Here is a 24,555-nt window from a genome sequence, read left to right on the forward strand (position 1 = left end):
GTCTCCTTTTGAGGCTCTTTATGGGTATCCTCCACCCCTTCATATCTCATATTTTCCTCATGACTCCATTGCAACTGAGGTTGATACCATGTTAAAAGTCAAAGAAGCCACTATTCAAATTCTCAAACGGAACTTGCATGAGGCTCAACATAGAATGAAGAAGCTTGTGGAGCGATGGCATTCGAATCGTCAATTTCGAATCAGTGACCTTGTATATGTAAAGTTACAACCTTACAAGCAATACACCATGCATACTAGAAACCAAAAATTACAGCCCAAATATTTTGGCCCTTTTCCAGTCATAAATGTCATTAACAAGGCTGCCTACAAATTTTAGTTACCAGCTAATGTTATAATCCATAATGTTTTTCATGTTTCCTTACTACGACCAGCTTACAATAAACAGTGTGATGTCGTTTTGTATAATTGGAACACTATGTGTGATTAATATAGAGGTGTGTAGGCGGGAAAAGTTGTTGGACGATTTATTCTTCAAGATTTTGTTCCTTCCTTCTCTGCAATTCTCAGCTCTTTCTCTGTAATTCTCAACCCTCTCTCACTCTTAATTCTTTTTTTAATTCTTGAACCTGCTTAAACCATAGAGCCGTCGGCATCACCCTTTCAATTTCTGTCTTATGAAATCTTTGGGACACAATGTTACCCAAAAAGTACAGAAACAAACCATGTAGGCCTATGAACACTATTTCTTTCTTTTTAGCGTTTAAATCATTGTACTGGATGATTGTCACACCTTTTAAGTTCTTTATAAATTTATATTGATAATATGGGCAATTATAAATTTGGATTCTAAATTTAATTCAAGGACTTCAAAGTTAGAAAACGATCAAATTGAGAGGAGACCTTAATTTTCTCCAAGTTCAATGGTGTATTGACCTGCAGAAGATAACCCTGTAATTCCTAAAATCATTATCAGCCATTAAAAACTGAAAAAACGTTGCAGTTTTCAATAAATAACTGTTATTTTTTTCATTTGATTTCATTAGCAGACACGTTCTTGTGTTTCTTTATTTGTTCACGCGAAGAATTGAACTACTATTCCATTAAGAATAAGAAGAACTGGATTGATAGTTGAGCGTTTTGGTTGAAGAAATGGAAGACAGTGAGAACATATTTCAAAAACAAGCTGTTTCCAATACAAGAACAAAAGTTGGAAAGCCACCCACAAGGCTTCAAAAACATGCACCAGCGAGTCTTCAGTTGGATCAGGTGACTAACCCATATGCGTCATCGTCCTCTGGTAACTTCTCCATAATTCCTCTGCTATCGCCGCTCATTGAATCGCCGAAGCCCTTGGCAGAGGGAGAGGAGTTGAAGTTGGATAAAACTGGGAATAATGAGATGAAGTGCAGCTGTGATAAGACCAAAAATGGTGAAGGACAGTGCCAGTGCCAGAGCCATCAACTTTGTTTTCTCTTCTTCAATCCAAATGTGTGACTGTAAATGATGGTCAATGATAAATTTTTATTCTTCAATTGTCATCGTGTGCACTGGAATATTACAAATAACTGAAGTTTATCAACTGTCTGTCTGATTTCTCCATCTTTCTGCTTTCTTTTGGTCTTTAAGATCTAAACCACATTAAAACATCAGACTCTGAGCAATGTTATGTTGAGTATATAAATGATACACACATGATAATCATCACATCATGTCAAGGCATCTTATTTTTAAGTTCTGGGAAAATGACCCAAAACATAAATAATGATTTGGTTTCTCTGTAAACATTATTCTCCAAGTTTCTGGGCACTTATCACAGAAAATTAGTGAGATAAAAAGGACGAGTCTAAAACAAATTGAGTGCGTGCATAAATAACCAAAATGTCCATGCATATGGCATAAACAGAATTACAGATTCCATTAGAAAAAAGGTGAACTCCACTCTAGTGGCCAACCACTTTTAACTTTGTTACGCTGGGGGGGTGCGTGGTGTGGGTGTGGTGGCCAAAAAAAAATACTCTTCCCTTTATGTACATAGCCAACAGTCCAACCTGCCTTAAAAACTATTAAATCCAAGCATCTCGCTCCCTTCCCTTCAGAAATTTATGAACTTTTGTGAAACACCCATCATCTCCTCCGGATTCACTCTTCTGAGCAACGGCCCACTAGATGGGCATCAAACTCTCTCCGACAAATCAGAAGTCAAATTCTCCTGTTGCCTGCACAGTGTAACAAATTCTCAGGCAAATCAAGGCTTTGAATTGAGGGACATAAAAAAATTAAATTATGATAGAATCACATACCTTATTAAACAGAATGTCCTTATTGTTTATATGCATAATTCCATCCTTCAATGCACATTTCCATCTGCTTTTGGTTCGAGTCACCTATACCAAAAATGTACCATGTGCATCATGACCACTGTTTCTCATACACAAAGGTATTTACCACTTTATTACAATCACCAAGATGCATAAAAAAGAATATGTAATAGAATACCTTGTCAAACTGAGCCAACACTAAATGTTGAGTGTTCAGCTCCTCTCCTTGATCCACATCATCCAAATCATCATCATCATTTTCATTCAATGGCTCATCATCATCATCATCCACAGCCTCACTTTGTGTGACAATAGCAGGAGTACTAGCCTGTACGTCTAGTGAGAGAAAGAACAGAATATCACACACCTATTTATACATTTTCAAATAAATTACACTATTACAGTCTTCAAGACATCAATTTAAATTTACCAGTAGGAGCAGGTGTGTTCACTATGTTGTAATCTTCACTAACAACTCCTTGGTAGTTGTATATCTTCATTGTGAAGGGAAGCAAGCGAAATGCCCAAGGAGAAAAAAGGCAATTGAAAGTGAGTAAATTGAGATCTTTCATCACAACAAGCATGCATTTAATAGTGAATGCAAGTAAGCGAGAGGAAAGCAGTTATTTCACCAGATCAGTAAATTAAATCTTATATCAAATATATATCCAAGTACAGATCTGTATGTTATGAGTAAAATTATTATATGGTTGACCACTTCCTACTTTAGCAGGTAAAAAGATAACATGTATACTCATACAGACATGTCCTCAATCAGTTCATATCATAGTAAACATATAACAAATCACCCCATACAAAGACCTGGACCACTGATTTTTCAAGTATCAAATTGTTATTTACTGGCAAACTCGTTGCCACCTCAAAAATACCTGTCACCGAAAACCCCGAAAGTGTTGAATAAGGCCACTATTTAGCAATTACACCAATTAAGGAACACCATGAATGCATTATTATCATTTCCGCATTACTATGTCTGAAAGTTAAATAGCAATAACACTCACATTCGGAGTAGAAAGCACATCGTCATAGGGATCAGGAATTGGCCCATCCAGTTGAGGAATCTTCACAGATGACCTGGATGAATGCAGTAGGGACTCCCTATTTGCAGTGGTGACGGTATTACCTTTACCAGTGAAATCACTGTCTGGGCTTACCTGGAAGATTACCATTACAATGTTTGAATATACATACAATCAATATATGTGTGTGCTTGTATGTATGTACATATGTATGTATATATAATGATTAACAGCCAATGTACACTCAGATATTCCAACAGTAAACGTGAGATATAGAAGGATCCATAGTCTTATATATAACAACAAATAAATATCTACAAAATTTCATCAAATTTGAACATTCCAACAACAAAGCTGGGATAGATATCTTTCTGTTTATAGTAGTTCAACTACAAAGTAAATCTAACAGAAGAAACTTCATCCTTCTCAAGCTGAGGCCATTATATTTATGTTTTACATAAATATGTATTTTCCTTAGCCACTTCACAGCATATATCCAGTTGCACAACACATAAAGTCAACCTCACAAAAAAATGGAAATATGCAGACGCTCAATAATAAATAGATTCAGTCATTAAAAAAAAATTGCTTAAAGCCAACAAAACCACATAATATTGAGAAATACAGCATTTAATGTTAAAAATTGTCATGATTGACTATGTTATCCTCTCCCATTTTATGTAGAGAGGATAACACCAGCTCTATCATAAAATTCAATCAACACAGCCAATATTTTATCCAATATCATCTCGAGCACCTATCAGTACCACAAGAGCCACAGCTACTCAACTTCTCTAATCTTGAAACTTCACTCAAAATGTTCATTGCATGTTTTAATCCATTAAGAGTTATACCATACACAATCAAATAACTCCTCACCGAGGGAAAAAAATTCAAATGCCTTACTTCACTAACACCTGCTTATAGGCTAAAGCTTGCAATAATCACAAAAATAAAGTATAACAGTCTCACTTTTCTAAATATAGCTCGTTAAAAGATCCAAATAAGAAGCCAATACAAGATAATAAATAGTGATCAAGCATCCTTTTCAAGGTAACTAAATTCTCCAATACGCAAGATAAGTTAACACTAACTACAAAAATACACATTCTTCCAGCAAAAGTTCTACTATACAAGCATTAAGCTTATAACAGCATTCTTATTTAATACAGTGCACTGTATATCATTAACAACCGAGTGGAAGAAACACACCTCAAGCTCAAAAATCTTTGGTATAGCATCTCCAGCTCCATCTTGCTGGGGTATATTATATCCACCATTCTGGTATTGTGCAGGGAAATCTTCACGTTTACGCTTTCCAGATGGCATCATGAAGAAGTCCTGGAATTCACTCATATATTTGAACTAATAAGACACTTCAGTTTCAACAGTATCACATCCTTTTCAGATAGAAATACTCACGAAAACAGTCACCGCTAATTCATGCATTTTCCTCAAATCAGAAACTACAGGTTTTTCTGGAATTTCAATATTAACAGAACAACAAGAATTACCTGTGTAAGGGGTTGATGAGAGGTTCCTCTATCTGCCTCATCACGCCCTTCCACATAAGCTGTAACAAAACACCATTGATCACTAAAGAACCCTTAAAATCATAAGCCTTATCACTTAGTTTCAAAACCATGCTCATGCAGTACATACCAACATTTACATCAACACTTAGAGGGGTCCTCTGATTCATCCATGGAGAAGGAGGAGGTGGCTGTGGCAAGAAAATAAAGAATAAGTAATTACTTGGATCCAAATTCCAAAAGCAACTTACTAAAAAAATATAATAATAGCAAATTTTTAGCCAGTAAATTAGACCCCCAAAAAGTATTCCAAGATGGTAGAATTAACCAAGGAGAAAGAACAGGAGCCTATAAACCCAATAAAATAAGGGGGACATGAATCAATAACTTCCAAAATAATAACCAACAAAAATTATGGTACTGTTAAGACCGTTCTTACCATGTATGAGTTTGGCCTTCCATTTCCACTTCCACCTTTAGCCTCAGTACTGCCACCAGAATCATTTACTGGCGTGGGATAATCACTAGAACCAGTAGGTATGTTATACATTGAGCTATCAGCAGTTCCTGGTAATGGGGTACTTGTGGGTAATGGTGTCTGCATGGGAGTTTGCAAAGGTGTCTGCAAACAGTGGAGATATCTCAGAAAAAACAATCACAATTTCAGTCATCAGTTACTTCTAAATTAACCCCAACAATGGTATTTTAACCAAAATCTACCTCCAAAATCCTACAAATTTTGAATCACAGATTACTTTGAAATTCACAACCGAGCAACAACATTTTAGATAACCCACATCAAGACTCCATAATCTAACACAATTTGGCAAGCAAATCACTTCAAAAGTTAACGTACAATATCTCAACAAAAATAAACCACAAAAAAAAATCCCAAAACACAAAATCAAAGGAAAGAAAAGCAAGCAAAACTTGAGGAATCGAAACATAATGAACATGTAAAAAACTCCACAGGGAAACAAACATTTACCGGGGGAAAGAGTATCTCAGCAGTAGGTGTTTCATACTCCTCGGTCCCTTCATAAGGTACATTAAGGTCATGAACTGGAGTTACGCCAGGTGCCGGCTTTGGCACAGACGACCTATCTATCGGACCAGACACAACTCCTGCTTGCATCATCTTCATTTCCCAAATCTAAGCAAACCAAAATTAACCCAAACCTTAATATATAAAAGATTATCAATAACCAAGATCAGCTTCACGACATCTCCAAATCAAAGTATCTCAAAACCCTAGACCTACCCAGATCCACCAAAACACCGATTTTCTTCAGAAACAGAATCAATATCTTCAAAAACGAAAACCCACAGCTCCCATAAAATTAATGAAATTAAATTCATAGCTTAAAGATGTGAAATCGCTAAACGAACAAAAATAAAGAAAATTACTCCTTGAAGCTCGTTGAGAACACTCTCGCCAGGACCGCCATTGACGAACTCGTCACGGACCTTGCTGACGACATCTTCGATGACGCGGATGTAGACAGTGCTGGTCGTCGATGTCGTCATTTCTTTTCCAATCCGAATTCAAAGCAAAATCTCCTCAGCTCCCCCGATAAAATTTTCTCGGAAAAAAAATAATCAAAACAAAAGACAATTCTCTCGGAAAATTCACGGATGCATCAGAAAAATCTTAGGGTTTTATTTAATTGTGAGATGTTTTCGGAGATGAGAGACAGCTTAAGCGAGAGAGATCGGAGCGACGAGATTAAGAAAGTGAGGGGGCGGACGAGAAATTATGAATAAAGACTGGAATATAAATAGGTTTGCATCCGATTTTATGAGTTGGGTCCACGTGGCAAGATCTGGCAGGAGTGTTGATTTTTTTAGCTCTCTTTTGGGTAAGGGAGTGAGGCGCTGCCTCTCATGAGTCTTCCAGCGAGTTTTACACCGTTTGATTTTCACGACGATATCAGAACCGTATTTCTTCCAGTGTCGGCTCCCACTTTTGGATGTATTAGTTTCTATATTTGTTTGGTTATCACGTCCTTTTTAAATATAAAATATGTCCTATCCTAGCTAAGGTTTCTCTCTTTAACTGATGTGGCAAATTTTTTTTATTCTATTTGTAATATTTATTTAAAGTTGAAAAATATATAAATGTAATATGAGAAATATTTTTTATGTTCCATATAATTGTATTATTTATTTTGTTTATTTTTAAAAGATATGAGTGATATATTAATCAAATAAATATAAATATATATATTATATTATAGTTATTCAGGTTATATATCATTTATAAATTAATGAAACAAATTTTATCATTAAAAAAAGCCTACAAATTTTTAACATGTAATAAAACTGATTTTATAAACTTAATGATAGACATGACAGGGGTCATGTTGATTCACGACCCAACTCAAACCTCTTAATTTTGACATAATTGACGGATTATTTGGGATATATTAGAGGAAATCATATATTTTTAGAAAATCTTTGAATTTCTAAAAAATAGATAAACTCTAAAAAGTTCAAGAATCATATATATATTTTTTTCTTATGTTTGGAAATGACGTTTATATTTCTCAAACGGGCATTTAATCATTGTTCAACTTTATCCAATTTTTTCAAAACATGTGACTACTAACAAAAACATTTTCATTCTTTATGGAACAACTTGAGGGCTTCTTAAGTTACGATCATTCCAAATTTGGAATGGGCATTAGGCCCTAAATCTTCAAAAAAATTTCAGTTTTTACAAAACCTTGAATAAGCTTTTAACTGATCTTGTTCTTGACTTGAAATTATATGTAACGGGCATGTCTTATCTTGAACGGGTGTTCAATTTTTCATTCTTCAAATTTTGTCCAACTTTAGGTAGAATTGAGAACAGCTAAGGGAATGAAATTGATCCTTATTGAACAACCTTTCTAAGAAATGAAATAAGGCATTCCATACAAATTTTTTACATTTTTGCACTTTTTCTTGCATTTTTATTTTTGTAATGACATAATTCATGCCTTAGAATTCTATTGGTCTTTTAAACAATCATTTTGCTCAGTTTTATAGTAGTTCAACAGTCTCTTTTTTGTTCAGTGGTATAATAAAGTAAAATAAATGTTGAATTTGAAATCAAAATGAAATGCAAAAAAATCCTCTTAACAGTACACATATAATCAAAGTTTGTCAAATCACAAGTCATGCACAAATTTAGCACAGATAACTCTCCCTTTATACCATTCATAATTTTATAAGAGTCTTGAATGAAATTTCTAAGTTGGACAGTGAAGGATCTCTCTGTATTCTAATATTCTTCCCATCCAATTAAATTTCAACATCAACAATTTCCAACTGGCCTTCACCTCACCCACCCAAGATAAGCACTTTACCCCAAAATAATATAAACATGTTCTAACTACAATGGAAGAAAATCCACTTGTTTCATGGTTTTCTAGTTGTGGTGAGTTGGACATAGTCAGAGTTTGGGTGTGAGAGAGAGAAATTTTTTTTTTTTAAAAAATTATGCGTACCTATTTTAAGTACATAAACATATACATATTTGATCTATGTTATCATATGATTAGATAATTTTAAATTATGAATAAAATAATATCTAACTATATAATAATACATATAAATGTATATTCAAAATACATATGCATAATATTCCTTAATTGTTTTCATTAAAAGTTAGATTGAAGGGAGTCACTTTTGGTGCAAGGTAGTTTGGTCAGATCTAGGTTGGGTTTTCTATTTGATTGGGTTATACCTAGTTGAGGATTAGTGGGTTGGTTTGGCTGGAGTGGGTTGGTTTGGCTGGAGTGGGTTGGTGTGTGTTGGGAAAAATAAGGTTGTGTATAGAGGAACTCCAATGTTGGGTTGACCCAAACATAAAGCCAGACTGATTTGTTTGGTCTTAGGCCTTCAATTCAGGTATATGGTCTAATACAACATTATGATCTTCTATCTTTTGGGCTAGGCAGTTGGGTCCACCCAATACAATCATGTTGAGCCAACCCTCAATAACTTACATGATAGTTTAAAAAATGGAGCCAATAACCTCTTGAATGTGCTCCGATACTTAGCCACCCTTCCAAGTTGTCAGAGAGATAGGAACTCTTCATGCATGATCCCTTCCTACAACGGCCACAATTTGTCTATCAGTGCTTTCTTGAAAACCTTCCATTTTGTGATCAGATTCTTGGCGTCCACAACTACAACCTTGTTAGAGTCATCCATTTCATACACATTGAGGTGGTTGGAACTTTATCCTCTTCCCTAGTTCAATTAATGGAGAAATATCGCTCCACTCAAAAGATCCAACCTGTGGGATCTTCTCTTTGAAAGATTGATAAGTTGATCTTCCTTATCTAGATGTTGCTTCCACCGAGGCTCTTTAAACCCACTTGTCCTCCTGCATTAGCTTGAACCAATGGTCTCGGTTCTCTCCATTCATCTCTCTTCGGTTCTCCATCAACCCTCTCCAAACCTCAGCTCCTTTTGCAAAAATTTTCAGCCTCCCCTTATGACTTTGTCAGCTCGATTAGTGCATTGTCTCATATTGTCGTTTGTCGGTTTTGACATGTAAGTGCCAACAAATCATTCATCTCCAGCAAACTCTCTTTTATCATCCTCATCTCTAACTCCGGTCCATCCATTCCACTATTCATGTCTTTCTCTAATTGATCTACTCCAAAATTCATTATGGTCCTTACCAAAACCCATGACAACCCCGCTCTGATATCAAATTAATAAGTACCTACTTTTGTAGAATATATTATTGCTAACACCCATGTTTTTTTTTTTTTTTTACGTAGACTAACATTAATTATTCTTTTAATTTAATAAAATCAAATAATTAAATAATTTAATATCAATTTATAAATAGATTTGAATAATCAATAAAAATAAGTCTAATATATTAAAAATCTAAATAGTCAGTTTAGTATAGGTTTTTGGGTCATTGGACCTTTGATATGAGGGTTTAAGTAATTTTTTTTATAAATTTGTTAGATCCACATTTTAAAATCTAATAGTTATAGTTTTTCTCATTAATCCTTTGTAAGGGAGTTTTATGAAACATAAGACTAATCATAAAAAATCTTAAATTTTAGGTAACTATCAAAGGTTATTCGAATCAAAATTGTATGACGTTTTAGATATTCCTATAACTCTAAAGTTTAATTCAATATTTGATAATCTATACAAATTTATTATTGCATGATTTTATTTAGTTTTTATACAAAATAAATCTTATAGTTCAATCCCTCACTTCAAAATTTATCATTCCACAGATACACTGCCAATATGTTTCTCAACCAAGACAGGAATATGAAACAAGAGCAAACCATTTTTACTGAATCAGTAAGTGTTTAAACAATCACTTGATTCTTAACAATTTAATTAAATGAAAACAACTAACAATGAAATTCCTGCAAAAGAGATGTCTGATCCTCCCAGGCCTAAGCCCCTGGTTCTCTGATTACTCTCTTGTTTTTTCCTTCCTCCTTTGCCTCCTCCCTTCATTTTTCAAATGATCCAGCTCTAACACAGCTGGCAGAAAATAAGGAAAATTGATATGAAGCTTGGGAACCATGAAAGCAGCGCTTGTTTATAAATGGCCGAACATTTAGTATTTTTCTTATTTAGGCGGTGGAAATATTTACAGATCCATCCATCAGCCCCGGCAAGCCCTGTAGATGAGCTTTTCAGGTCGTTGCAATGATAGTAATTGGTTAGCAATGCATGCCAAGCCTTTACTTCCTGTAGTGTGTAAAGGAACAGGTACATGGCCTAATATTGTTACTCTTTTTAGTGCAATTCCTGAGGATGGAAGAAGAGCAGCATATCCAGAGGTTCTTGCAATAGCAAAAGCCGAGGAGGCAAGAGTAGCTATTGAGAAAGCTCGTGAAGCAGCTGAGGCAGCAAAGAAACTTGAACAAGAGTTGAAAAAGCTTTCAGATCAAGAGGCTCGAGCATCTAGATAAGCAGAAGATGCTCAAGAGAAGGCTGATGTTGCACGGACCTCAGTAGGAAGCCTCTTGAGTAAAGTAAAAGAAATTGGGTCAGGTTAATCTTTCTTGTGATAAATTTAGTTCCCAGATCACAAAAGTCCCCTTACAGTAAGGGGACAGGCTAAGGCCAGGACACTGCCGCCCAAGAAAGCTGTTGTCAAACAACTTACACCAAAGCCTAAAGAAAAAATGACAATTTGACAGCCAGGATAATAACGAGCATAACGATAAGATGAATATGATAAACAATAAATTAGAGTCACAAATGCTGACATTTGACGCAGAATTAGGTGATAAGAAAGGTGCAACGAAAGCTAAAGAAACAACAAATGTTGATATCTTGGGTAAAATATTTTAAACCTCAAGTCAAGTGGAGCACCCACTATTCAAAGCCAAATATTTTACTAATTGTATTCGTCGCCCACTCAATTAACTCAGTTGCCAATGGCTTGGTTACAGGAACGGATGGAGGGGTCAATGACTTAAGTTTTAAAAATTTTATTGATATATCAACTCTAATTTTCTACATTCTTTGTTATTATAACATTGAATTATCTTCCTTTCATTCTTCACACGTCTATTCCCTTCTCTCCCCCAACTCTCTTTCACCCTTTCACTTTCTCAACCGTTTTGATTAATTCTGAAAACAGTATCATACCTTCATATTTTTCATTCTCTGGATTCTTGGACAGTGTAAAACACAAACAAATTAGGCCATCTAGGCTGATTACGACTGATATAATCCTTACAAAATTTAGATATGAATTTAGTATGTATGCATTAATTGATAGAGCAGTAGCAACACAAATGACATAAAAGATGAAAATTAATGGCTTTTGAAGTTTAGTCAATCTTTCATTTAGAAAAATAAGAGCTGCACCCAATAAAATGTCTATCTATCATTCATAGAATAGCTATGCAAACAAGATACGATGACTAGACACAATTTCTACATATAGGTTGGCCCAAACTAAAAGTATGATTCTTTCTATATGGTACAAAAAGAAAAGTGAATCTTAACAATTTCAATCGTTTTTATGAAATCTTTTTTTCATCCCCTGTCTTTACGGAATAATGTTTAATCTTTATATTTTACATTCACGAGAAAATAATTATCTCCGATGTCCATGGAATAACCAATTAACAAATTTTCTTAAATATTTGGATTTAATATACCACTATCATCTAAGTGTATCTTCTTAGGAAATTATACAATTTTTTCTTTCTCTTATCTAATAAATACCAGATTGTATCATTTCTCTGTCAAAATTTCTCCATAAAGCTAACAATATAATAGTGAATGTAGTTTTTCCAACAATAAGACAAACCACTTAATTTAAAAACCTCACTATGTTCTTTATTACTTAGGTAGAATTGCACCTCAAATTCTATGTATTGATTGTCCATGAAATTTTTACCAACTGACATATAGAACAGTGCTATGTGCATAAATTTATGTACATATTAGACATGTTATTATATGATTGAATAGTTTTAAATTAAAGATAAAAGAATACCTAATTACAAAATGATATACTATTGTTTGTATACAAAATTATACATTCGATTTTATTGTTTCAAGGAAATATTAGTCACTTAGGATACCTATAATTAAGAGTTATGCAGGTACCGTAACAATAATCATTTGTTCATAATTCTCAACGTAATATACAATCTAACAATATACAAAGTTGGCTTCTTAAACTTGCCTCCTCCAGCACATGTTTAGGCATGCGAGCGTCTTTGATATCCTGTATTACCATAGAAGAAAATTTGAATGTTAGTTAAATATTTTGTGAGTCCGTAAATTGTTAAGACTTGTTTTGGGTTATAAAAATTAAAACTAAAATTGTGATAAATTTTGTATTTAAAACAAATATTTCTTGCCTATTTGAAACAGTCATACATGCGAGTTTCTATCATTGTGAAACATTGTTTTAATTTAAAAAAAAAAAAGAGATAGTTTCCAAAAATTTTGCAAAAAATGTGTAAATTAAAAGAGACAATTAAATAAAAGGATAAATGGTGATCTATTATCAAAATTTGTTTACTTTAATCATATAATCCCTTATCATTTTGTTTTTTAGTTTTATAATCTAAAATAAATTTTGACAATGTATTAGATCTACTCTCTTTCTCTCTCTCTCTATATATAGTATTATTAAAACTAAATTGGATCGATCGATTTAACCAGTTTGATCATAAATCGACTTCTGGTCTAGTTCAGTTCTCTTAAAAAAAGACCGGTTTTTTTTATATATATTCATAAAAAAAGAAAATCAAAGTGGTAATGGATAACATTAAAAGAGTATGATTGATTAATTGGTTGGAAATTAAATAGTTGTCATTGAAAATAACAAATATTAATTAGAGAGAGAAGAGTTATTAAAAATAAATAAACATTAATTGCAGAGAATAATTGAATTGAATTGATTTTGATAGGTTGAAATATGTTAATTATTTATACAAGTGGCTTTAATAGAAGAGATCTAGATAAATGACATTAGATCATTTTCTTTAAATACATATTGTTTATATTTAAAAAATATAATAAATATTTTTATAGTATTCAAGAAACACATTATAATTTAAAAATCAGTTAAACTGTTTGAACTATGAACTAGTAAAACAACCGATTCAATTACTGGACCGATTTTAAAAACATTATGTATATAAACTATTGGGTTATCCTTAGATTGAACAAAAAAAGGTAATATCTTTCTTAATATAAATATATACACCATATCAAAGAAAGGGAAATCTATTTATATTGAACAATTTTAGTGTTCTTTTTGAAAGCAAATTCAGCTTGCTACGTGGAACAATTTCACCTAAGCAATCCAGAAATTAAAATCATAGTACTATATTTGAATTTAGATATTCATTATATTTAGAACCCCAAATGAGTTTACCCTTCTTTAATTCAAATTCAATTTGTTAACTTAATTCACATAATTTAGGGATGTGCATAATTCAATGTGTTATAGTTTGAGAGTTTTTTAAGCCAAACTGAAAAATATAATTTAAAAAATTTTCAAACCAAACAAACTATTTTATATTTCAAATTAAACTGAAAATATACAGTTTAAATTATAGTTTGAACATGTTAAACTCTTGAACAATACAATGTATATACATGATTTATTATTATGTTAATAGATATTATTTTATATTTAATTCAAAATCATTCAATCACAATCTAATCATAATATGCTACATCATATATGTACACATTTGTTTACTTAAAAGTATGTACATATAATTTTATCATAAAATCATTTACTTTTAAATATATATTATTTAATAAATTAATTGAATTATAGCTATTTAGAATATAATATAAATATGAAATATATTTATATTATACATGTAAAGAAAATGAAAAAATAAATATGAAAAAAATAAGTTGTATACTTAATTATTTATTGAAAAAATCTATTATATATATATATATATATATATATATATATTTAAAAAATATGATTTACGGTTTGATTCAGTTTAAGAATTGTTCAAATTGCAACCCAAATTGAAAATTGTTTCTAAAAAATTTATCAACTAAAATCAAACAATTTTACAAACCAAACCATAATTTTGAGCGGTTTATTCTAGTTTTATAGTTTTGAACCAAATTATGCATACACCTAAAAGATTCAAATATTTAACTTTTAAGATGAGAAATTTATAGATGGATAAACAAATACCTTCCTTTGGTGCCTCATATAAACCATCCTTTGTGTTTCTGGTATTTGGGGTATATCACAAAAATGAATGAGAATTTGAGGAGGTGTGAAAGTTCTTATATATGTAAGTGGTGAATTTGGGTGGTGGCTTGGCTTACTATCTTCAAGCAATGAACACAAATTATCAAAGGCATGAAATGAATACAAAGGGTTGAAAACATGTTTTTTTTTTTCTACTTTTTTTACTTTAAAACCCAAATCTGATTTGATATATTTATAGAAAACAGAATCAAATGCCAAAATTTTCAAACTACAAACAGAATGTCGATGTTTCACAAGTCAAAAGTTAGGAAACTTAAACTCTAAGAATATAAACGAAATCATAAGAAATAAAAAAGAGAAAAACTTGTAAGTTATTTTATAGAGCACAGAGACAGTCATTAACTCATGCGTTTGTCAATAATCTAACCACTAATAATCTTTTCCAAAAACAAATCTATTTCAAGATATTCAACTCAACTCATCATCCATTATGATCAAAAGTTGATTCCAAAAAATATACCAACGCATATCAAAGAGACCGAAGATAATAAAGCACATTCACAAACATGTTACCACAGTTTAACCGAAAAAAAAAAAAAATTAGAGAATACTGTACCTATTACGGTCAGTCATCGGTTGACTTTGATATGATATGAACGCTGGTAATCCAACCGTCATCAATGAATTGTCGAAGATGAATAGATGATAACGGTTAACAAAAGAAGTTGAAGAATAGCTTACGATGGAGACCGAAGAGGATGACAAAGAGAAGAGGGTTATTCAAGAGTTGGATTTCACTTAAGTTTTATCGATTTTGATTCAGTGTGATGACTGATGAGTTAGGTTAGGTTGGGATTAGATATCAATTATGGAATAATTTTTCTGATTTTATCGATTTCAATTTTTTTTACCAAAGAAATGCGTTTCAACTTTTTTAAATTTCTGAAACACCCAAAATGTTTTGTATCAATTTCGGGGCATTTCAGTTTCTCTGAAATGCGTGTGTTTTTGTGCTTCATAGACTATAAGTAATTTTGAGTGTATGCATATGATTTCTTGAAATGAAGACATTGATGTACAACTTTGCCTTAGTTCCAGATAAAACTAGAGGAATATTACTGGGCAGCGCCTAAATTGCAAAAGAATTTCAAAACCCATGCAAAGGGAGACATAGTACACTAATTGAAGTGGTAGAACGAAGCTTCAAAATACGTATATATAGCTTAGACTTCATTTAAACTTGCTAGATTTCGATATGTTATCTAGGGTTACAAAGATATTAGATGTTTTTTAGAAGCAGTAGTATATATAACATGTAAACCCTAATAATTAAAGGGCCATTTGTTACTTTCTAAAGGTTCATATGGATGATATATACGTTAGCTGAGCGACTTTCCTCGCTAGAGCTAAGAATTTTGGCCTGACATATTGAATTTGAAGAATGGTTTCTTCCATGAATAAAAGTACATGCGAGTCGGCTAAAATTCTTGACCAAATCTATGAGTTCCTCCATTATCCAAACAACCAACTCAATAAAGGAATTAATTAGATAGTAACACACACTTAAGTAATTATCAAAAAGCAGTATAATTAACGCAATAAGTTAGTTGATAAATGAAAAAAAAATTATAGCATAACCATCCAACAATTGAAAAAATTAATCAAGATCAAGAGAGATGATGGTGCGTATCATATTGAAATTCATCAGAAGAACTTTTTGGTAGCCGTTGTTGATGCAGAGTCCTCAGGCTCAGGTCCCAGCCTAAGTTCAAGGTCCAACTCCGACGACCCCGATGAGCTCGATGATGACAAAACAATTGCAGTATTCTCATGAACTTGGCCGGTACTTAGTGGTTTTTCAGCAAACAAAGGCAGCTGTCGGACTTCTCTAACATGGGTTTTGTCTGTGTTAGACGTGGCATCATTTTCTTCACCAAGAATCCCAGGCCGTTTCGAACTGCATCTCTCTTGAGTCGTAGTAGCCACCACGTCCTTCGATGGTGGCTGTGTGGGTTGATTAATCTTGGAGACATCTAAATGATTTTTTGAGGAGGAAGTTTGCTTGAGCTTAGCTTTGTCTTTGCGGTGAATATTCATGTGGCCGCCTAGTGCTTGGGCGTTGGAGAAACCTCTCTTGCAAAAGGTGCAGTCATAAGACCTAACTGGACTTGCACCATCAGCAGCAGCTTGCTCATCTGAAGTAACCTTCTCTGGATTTTCTGAGATGGGCTGATCATGAGTGTCCATTAGAGCGAGAGAAAGAGAGAGATGGTCAACAGGAAAAGGTAGTGGTGATGTTATATTGAAAGGGTTAAGGCCTGCCTGCTGCTGCTTCCTGTGTCTTAAGAAATGAACTGGAGCTTCTAAGATTAGACAAATTCAACTAAGCCAAACGACAAAAAGTTGCCTACAAATACAAATTAAGGTCATGGCTTTTTAATAATATTCATTAGTAATACTTTTTATATTATACGATGCATTTGAGTGTTTGAATCATTGACTGCCTAGTGATAACATTAAAGCTTCACAGGACCTGAAAATTGTTCTTGTATAAGAGAGTAGAATAATACTATCTTGTTGGTATTCGGTAATTTTTCCAATTCAAAATCTGAGGGCCCAAGTATTTTTAAAATAAGGAAAGGGAAAAAGAAATAGGTTGATTAAAGATAGGTAGCGATCTTTAAAAAAAAAAATGCTCCTTTAATCGGTTAATTATTCTTTTGGGAATAAAATGTGTATATAAATTTTTTTTTTTCGAAAATATGCTTAATTTGACTAACCATCGAAAAATCTTCAGACAATGCCTCACAATAGTAAAAATTTTGTCAACAAGAAGTATACAAAATCAATGATGTGAATTTATGTAAATTAAAAAAAAAAAATGAGATTTACATATTGGTTTGACCTATTACTTGAAAACTCATGTTGACTATTTAGTTATTAAGTTTCTGGTGAAAAACTAGCAAATTAACAGTTGAGATTACAAGTTGTCCTCCCTTAGACTTTGTATAATCTTGTATTTATAATACAAGAGGAAGATATAATTGAAAAATTACATAGTTAGATATGCTAAAATTGTAGTGTATTGAATCTAGACATCTAATAAATTCTATTTATAAGAAAATTGGATAATTGTGGGATCATAAAATGGTAAAAGATGATTGTAATCCTATAATAAGAAGAAATAAAGATGAAAAGTGATCTCAAATCAATAGGAAATGAAATTGACACATTGAAAAGATCATGGGAATGACTGAAATTGTAAGAAGTCTCTTAATTTGTTTCTAGATAAAAGAGTTTCTATTAACATTATATATCGACTTGTGTGTAAACGATATAAGATGATCATATAGTTGGTTGCTTCTTAAGTGTCACTCTAATATATGTAACTAAAGTAAAGTTTGACCACATAACAAATACCCTTTAACTTTTTTGGACTGCAAGTAGAGTTTCCAAAACTCTTCATCACCTTTCTATACAAATGAATGATATGTGGATGACTGTGATCTCAACTTCACAACATGTTGGGAAAATTTGTGCTTTAACTTTGCATTTAATGGATTGCATACATGCATCACATGCTTATTGTGGCGATTTATATACCTTATTGGTTCGAAGACATTTGTCACCAACTTGACTTTAACGACTAAGTTTAATTCTTGTTCAATCTCATATTGCCTATAAAACACATTTGAACATATTCTTGAACTTCTTTGCCCTAAAATTATTAGGCCTTCAAATTCTCTAACTTTTTGAAAATCGTAGAGCCTTCATTGAGTGCTCCAAACCTTAAGATCTGCTTAGACTTTTTCAAAAACTTTTCTTAGTTTTTTCAAGTGAATTTTACTAGAATATCTCCTATACCCAAACATATTGGAGCATTCTCTTACCATAAGATAAACTTTCTCAACTTCATATATCGTATTTTTGCATTTCTCGTGTGGTTTACTTTTGAATTGCTTTGTACACCTCTAAACATGATACTAAGTAGATTTTAGGGCTTGTTGGTAGTGTTTAAGCGTAGAAACACACTATTAGGGTTTTGTGTTGCATTTCCTACTAAATTAGGTGTTGGTAAAGCTTGTAAGTAGGATTAGATGTTTATGTTTGGACTTATAGATAGTTTATATTGGGCTGAATCCTTAGGGTTAAAAATAGTCATTTTTTTCCTATTTCCAAATGTCTTCTAGAAGTTCAACTAATGACAAAGCCTAGTTTATATTGGGTTGAATCCTTAGGGTTAAAAATAGTCATTTTTTTCCTATTTCCAAATGTCTTCTAGAAGTTCAACTAATGACAAAGCCTTGTTTTACCCTATTAGCTCAAAGCTAATAGGCTTGAAGTTGAAGACCTCCTCTACAAACAATGAGGTTCCTTTGACTAAAAGGGAAGTTGTTTGATCACTCTTTATCATCCAGCTCAGGTCATGAGAATGTCATAAATATTAAGGACAACAAGAAATGATCCTCAATTAAGGTTGTAGATTTGGAATGTATAAAGGAGCACTATTACATTCCCATCCAATTGTGGGAACAAAAGGATTACCTACACCATGTGCCTCTTCAAGGATGGGCAACAATCTTAGAGGCCATACTATGATAAAGGGCGATGCTTCCCATGCACTCATGCGTGCGTATGGTCCTCGACTATTTTTGAATTACTAGAAGATTACTCCCTTCTAGTTGTCACCACATGCATACTAGAGTGTAATTAGGATATACAAAATATATTTGGATTAAAGATTAGACGAGCTTGTCAATTGAGAACTCATCTTCTTCTATATTTAGAAGGAGCATGCCACTAAAGAAGATTTATATTTGTTGGCCAAGCAAACATTGAAGAAATTGAAGGGAATCACTCATAGTAGGGACAATATGGATGATAGGAGGAGCAAGTTCTTTTTCTTCTCATACCTACTTACTAGAAAATTTAGAGTGGCGAAAACTTCCCTTGACAATATGCATATAATCCAATTTTCCCAAATCATAAGTCATGCACAAATAACTCTCCCCCTTAAACAATTCATAAATATAAGTCAATTATAAGCCAATTCACACGCAATTCAACCATATAAGCTCAAAAAATGCTCCTCACATAACCATTCTCCCCTGTCTTATCAAAATATGTACATTCAATCACAATTCAAGATAATTGACATATATCTCCCCTTTTGTCATTAAGCAAAAAGTGGGTTATAAGCAAGTCAAAGACAAAAAGATTCTCTTTTTTGTCAAAAACAACTTAAAACATTGATCTCTCCCCCTTTATGGAAGACAATCCCACCAAACACGATTAAAAAATATATTTGTCAAACACATACAGTGCCCCTTTCTTCATACTCAATATGAACATAATGCATACTCCATTAATGGCACGGTGTCCTGTATGCTGCGGGGGCAATTTATGCAGCATCTCAAACACTTGCTGAAGCTCTTGTAACAAATTACTTAATTCACTGTCTAATTCCTCTTCCCCTGACCTGTCTTGTTCCTCCATTAGGTTCAACTCTACCGAAAACCCAGTCCCGGCCTCCTTCACTGGTACTTATGATGCAATGAAAGTGTCATAGTTTATCATTCCACAAACACAACACCAATATATTTCTCAACCAAGACTAAAATATTAAACAATAGCAAACAACTTTTATTGAATCAATAAATGTTTACACAACCACTTATTCTTAACAATTCAATTAAATGAAAGACAACAATTAACAATGAAATTCCAGCAAAAGATGTGTCGGATCCTCCCAGACTTAAGCCCCTAATTCCCTGATTACTCTCTTGTTTTTTCCTTTCTTCTCATCTGCCTTTTTCCTTCCCGTTTTAGATGATCCAACTCTATCTCATTTGAGGGCTTGTTCCTCCATGTGTGACACTCCCAAGTTGTTATAACAAATTCCACATCTTGTGGTGAATTTCCACTGTAGCCCTTCCTCCTCCGATAGACTTTGATGGGTGCTAGAAGCACTGCTGCAAACGACTACAAAGTAATCTAATGTATGTGGTTATATTTATTTTCAATTTTTTGTTTCAAACTATCTGGGAAGTAAAATTTGTTTCCTCATTGTGTTGCAAAGGCCCATATAGCATCAGTGGTGGCAAATTAATGTTTTCTCTAACACAACAATGGCAGAAAATAAGAAAAATTGATATGAAGCTTTGGAACCATGAAAGCTGCGCTTGTTCATAAATGGCTGAACATTTAGTATCTTTCTTATTTAGGTTGTGGAAATATTTACAGATCCAGCAGCCCCGGCAAGGCCTGTAGATGAGCTTTTCAGGTTAGTTGCAATGATATTAATTGGTTAGAAATGCATGCCAAGCCTTTACTTCTTGTAGCATGTAAAGGAACAGGTACATGGCCTAATAATGTTACTCTTTTAGTGCATTTTCTGAGGATGAAAGAAGAGCAGCATATCCAGAGACTCTTGCAAAAGCAAAAGCGCCCCGAGGAGGCAAGAGTAGCTGTTGAGAAAGCTCGTGAAGCGGCTAAGGCAACAAAGAAACTTGAAGAAGAGTTGAAAAAACTTTCACAGCAAGAGGCTTGAGCATCTAGGTAAGCAGAAGATGCTCAAGAAAAGGTTGATGTTTAGGATAAGCCTGAAGTGAGGAAGGTGTTAGGTGGGATGTTTAAGCAAGAAACTATACAACTGAACAGTGTAGTTCTAAGTTTAACATGGCTTTTTTGTTATATTTTATAACCGGTCAAGATTTTAAATGCATTATCAATTGAATGCACCGAAAAAAGCAGCATAAATGGCCGGTATGCCCAAGCATGGTGCGAGTTGAAGTGTATTAAGGCGTTACAAATTTAGTATGATTGCCAAGTTGAAAGGGGTAGAGATAATAACAACAAAGAAAAACTGACAATTTGACATCCATGATAATAACGAGATACGATGAATATGATAAACAATAAAATTAAGGCCACAAAGGCTGACATTTGACACAGAATTAGGTGAGACAAATGGTGCAATGAAAGCTAAAGAAATGTTGATATTATGGGTAAAATATTTTGAACCTCAACCTCAACCTCAACCTCAAGTAAAGTGGAGCACTAATAATAGTCTAAGTCTTAATTTTAATGTTTAGTCGATGGAAGAAGAAACCAAGACCACACCCACTATTTAAAACCAAATGCCTTACTAATTGAATTCGTCAACACAATTAATTCAGTTGTTCATGGCTTGGTTACAGGAAGAGAGGGAGGGGTCAAGGAGGGCCACTTACCCTCCTAAAGTTTTAAAAAATTTATTGATAACGCTAATTTTCTACATTTTTTTATATTCTAACATTGAATTCTCTTCATTTCTTTGCTGATATGTCTGTTCCCCTCTCTTGCCCTACTCTCTTTCACTTGATTAATTCTGAAAACGATATCACATCTTCATATTTCTGATTTTCTGGAATCTTGGACGTCAGTATGAAACACTAATAAATAAAGCTATCTAATGCTAATTACATACGAGTAATTAATACCATCCTTACAAAATTTACATATGAATTTCGTATACATTCATTGATATAGCAGTAGCAGCACAATCAACAGAAAGACCAAAGTTAATGGATTTTGATGTGCAGTCAAACTTTCATTTAAAAAAAAAAGGGAAATTTTAAAAATTAGGCAAAATTAAAGGGGTCTAAGCGAAATTGCCCAAAAAATTCAGGTTTAAGCAAAAATGCCCAGGTTTTGTGAAATGACGAAAATGCCCCCATATATAAACACAGCAAATTTTCACTGTGCAATTCAAAGAAAATTCAAATTTTAAACGCATCCCACGGCGAACGTCATTTTCGCCGATTTGCTTGCTTTCCGGCAACCGAAAATGGAAAATAATGTTATCACATCTCCCGTAATCTTGTTTGGATCAAGTTATTGCTCATATTATTGAGATTTGATTGAGAATTTTCGGTTTGAAATTTTAGGGTTTACGGTTTGAACAATGCTTAAAATGTTTTGATTCTTGGTTGTTTTTGTTGAATTAATTGAGGGGTTTTGTGTTATACAACGTGTAGATTCGATTTATGTGAAAATCGGTGGCTAAAACGACCAAAATTTGGCCGGAAATGACTGCCGAAGAGATCGGCAGACGGACTGTGAACAGTGTTTCCCACGTCAAAATCAATAATCCCACGTTCAGCTTAATTTAGGGGGGAAACTTAGCTTTTTAAAACAATTGGGGTGACGTGGGAAATCCTTAGCCCACGTGGGGTTTTTTTGCAATTTATCACGTCAACGTGAGTTTTGCGAAATTACGAAAATGTCCATATATATAACACAGAAAAAAATTGCTATTTCCCACGTTAATATTAGCGAATTTACTGTGCATTTCTCTCAAATTTCAAAACATTTTCACGTCACCACGTTCATCCCACGGGCGATCTGATTTCCGTAGATTTCCGTCAAATTTCTTGATTTTCGGCACCCACAAATGGCAAAGAAGGTTAGTATATCTCCCTTAATCTTGTTTGGATCAAATTATTGCTCATATTATTGAGATTTCATTGAGAATTTTAGGTTTGAAATTTTAGGGTTTAAGGTTTGAATAATGCTTAAAATGTTTTGATTCTTGGTTGTTTTTGTTGAATTGATTGAGGGGTTTTGTGTTAGACAACGTGTAGATTTGATTTATGTAAAAATCGGAGGCTGAAACGACCAAAATTTGGCCGAAAATGACTGCCGAAGAGATCGGCAGTCCGACGTGGGAACAGTGTTTCCCACGTCAAAATCGTGCATCCCACGTTCAGCCAAGATTGGCTGTTTTTGGGGGGGGGGGGAAGTAGCTTTTTTAAAATATTAGGAAGCTGGGGAAATTCCTTAGAACACAGTGGACCTTTTAGAGTTTCAATTTTCATGAGGGGGTAAATTAAGATTTTTCTTATCTAGGGTTTTTGATTGTGTACTTTTCGAATTTTATATCCGTTTTTTCTGTTCTAGGGTTTTTCAACTTTTAGAATTCGAATTTCAATTCCGTTTTTTCGAATTTCATCGTTTTACGAGATATGGACTCGTATTTTTTAGATTTCCGAAGGATTTTTCGATTGTTCCCATTCTAGGGTTTTTCAACTTTTAGAATTCGAATTTCAATTCCGTTTTTTCGGATTTTATCGTTTTACGAGATATGGACTCGTATTTTTCAGATTTTCGAAGGATTTTTCGATTTTTCCCATTTTAGGGTTTTTCAACTTTTAGAATTCAAATTTTACTTCCGTTTTTTCAAATTTTATCGTTTTACGAGATATGGACTCGTATTTTTCAGATTTCTGAAGGATTTTTCGATTGTTCCCATTCTAGGGTTTTTCAACTTTTAGAATTCGAATTTCAATTCCGTTGTTTCGGATTTCACCGTTTTACGAGATATAGACTCTTATCTTTCAGATTTCCGAAGGATTTTTCGATTGTTCCCATTCTAGGGTTTTTCAACTTTTAGAATTCAAATTTCAATTCTATTTTTTCGGATTTTACCGTTTTACGAGATATGGACTCTTATCTTTCAGATTTTCGAAGGATTTTTCGATTGTTCCCATTCTAGGGTTTTTCAACTTTTAGAATTCGAATTTCAATTCCGTTTTTTCGGATTTCATCGTTTTACGAGATATGGACTCTTATCTTTCAGATTTTCGAAGGATTTTTCGATTGTTCCCATTCTAGGGTTTTTCAACTTTTAGAATTCGAATTTCAATTCCGTTTTTTTGGATTTCACCGTTTTACGAGATATGGACTCTTATCTTTCAGATTTCCGAAGGATTTTTCGATTGTTCCCATTCTAGGGTTTTTCAACTTTTAGAATTCGAATTTCAATTCTGTTTTTTTGGATTTCATCGTTTTACGAGATATAGACTCTTATCTTTCAGATTTCCGAAGGATTTTTCGATTGTTCCCATTCTAGGGTTTTTCAACTTTTAGAATTCGAATTTCAATTCCGTTTTTTCAGATTTCATCGTTTTATGAGATATGGACTCTTATCTTTCAGATTTTCGAAGGATTTTTCGATTGTTCCC

The 24,555-nt window shown here is 33.3% G+C and overlaps 2 protein-coding genes across 2 annotated transcripts; both read right to left on the reverse strand.

Moving 5' to 3' along the window:
* Nucleotides 1-1,805: 1,805 nt before the first annotated feature.
* LOC123226149 (transcription initiation factor IIA large subunit-like) lies at nt 1,806-6,760 on the reverse strand. The gene is made up of 11 exons (XM_044650649.1): nt 6,259-6,760; nt 5,840-6,004; nt 5,291-5,473; nt 4,982-5,042; nt 4,834-4,892; nt 4,532-4,660; nt 3,302-3,454; nt 2,710-2,773; nt 2,458-2,615; nt 2,262-2,345; nt 1,806-2,177 (listed from the first exon to the last, which is right to left on the reverse strand). Exons 1-11 carry the CDS (start codon nt 6,376-6,378, stop codon nt 2,154-2,156), a joined length of 1,200 nt encoding a protein of 399 aa, XP_044506584.1. The 5' UTR covers nt 6,379-6,760; the 3' UTR covers nt 1,806-2,153.
* A 9,495-nt stretch (nt 6,761-16,255) lies between these two features.
* LOC123226258 (transcriptional regulator TAC1-like) lies at nt 16,256-16,798 on the reverse strand. The gene has a single exon (XM_044650784.1). The coding sequence runs from the start codon at nt 16,796-16,798 to the stop codon at nt 16,256-16,258; it is 543 nt and encodes a 180-aa protein (XP_044506719.1).
* Between the last annotated feature and the right edge of the window lie 7,757 nt (nt 16,799-24,555).

This window comes from Mangifera indica, chromosome 9 (genome assembly GCF_011075055.1).
Source record: "Mangifera indica cultivar Alphonso chromosome 9, CATAS_Mindica_2.1, whole genome shotgun sequence".
NCBI lineage: Eukaryota > Viridiplantae > Streptophyta > Magnoliopsida > Sapindales > Anacardiaceae > Mangifera > Mangifera indica.

Coding starts and splice junctions, on each gene's coding strand:
- LOC123226258 (XM_044650784.1), bottom strand. CDS start 16,798: ATGGACACTCATGATCAGCCCATCTCAGAAAATCCAGAGAAGGTTACT.
- LOC123226149 (XM_044650649.1), bottom strand. CDS start 6,378: ATGACGACATCGACGACCAGCACTGTCTACATCCGCGTCATCGAAGAT. Junction 4,893..4,981: donor AAGTGTTGATGTAAATGTTG/GTATGTACTGCA, acceptor GTTTTGTTACAG/CTTATGTGGAAGGGCGTGAT. Junction 3,455..4,531: donor CAAAGATTTTTGAGCTTGAG/GTGTGTTTCTTC, acceptor GTAATCTTCCAG/GTAAGCCCAGACAGTGATTT.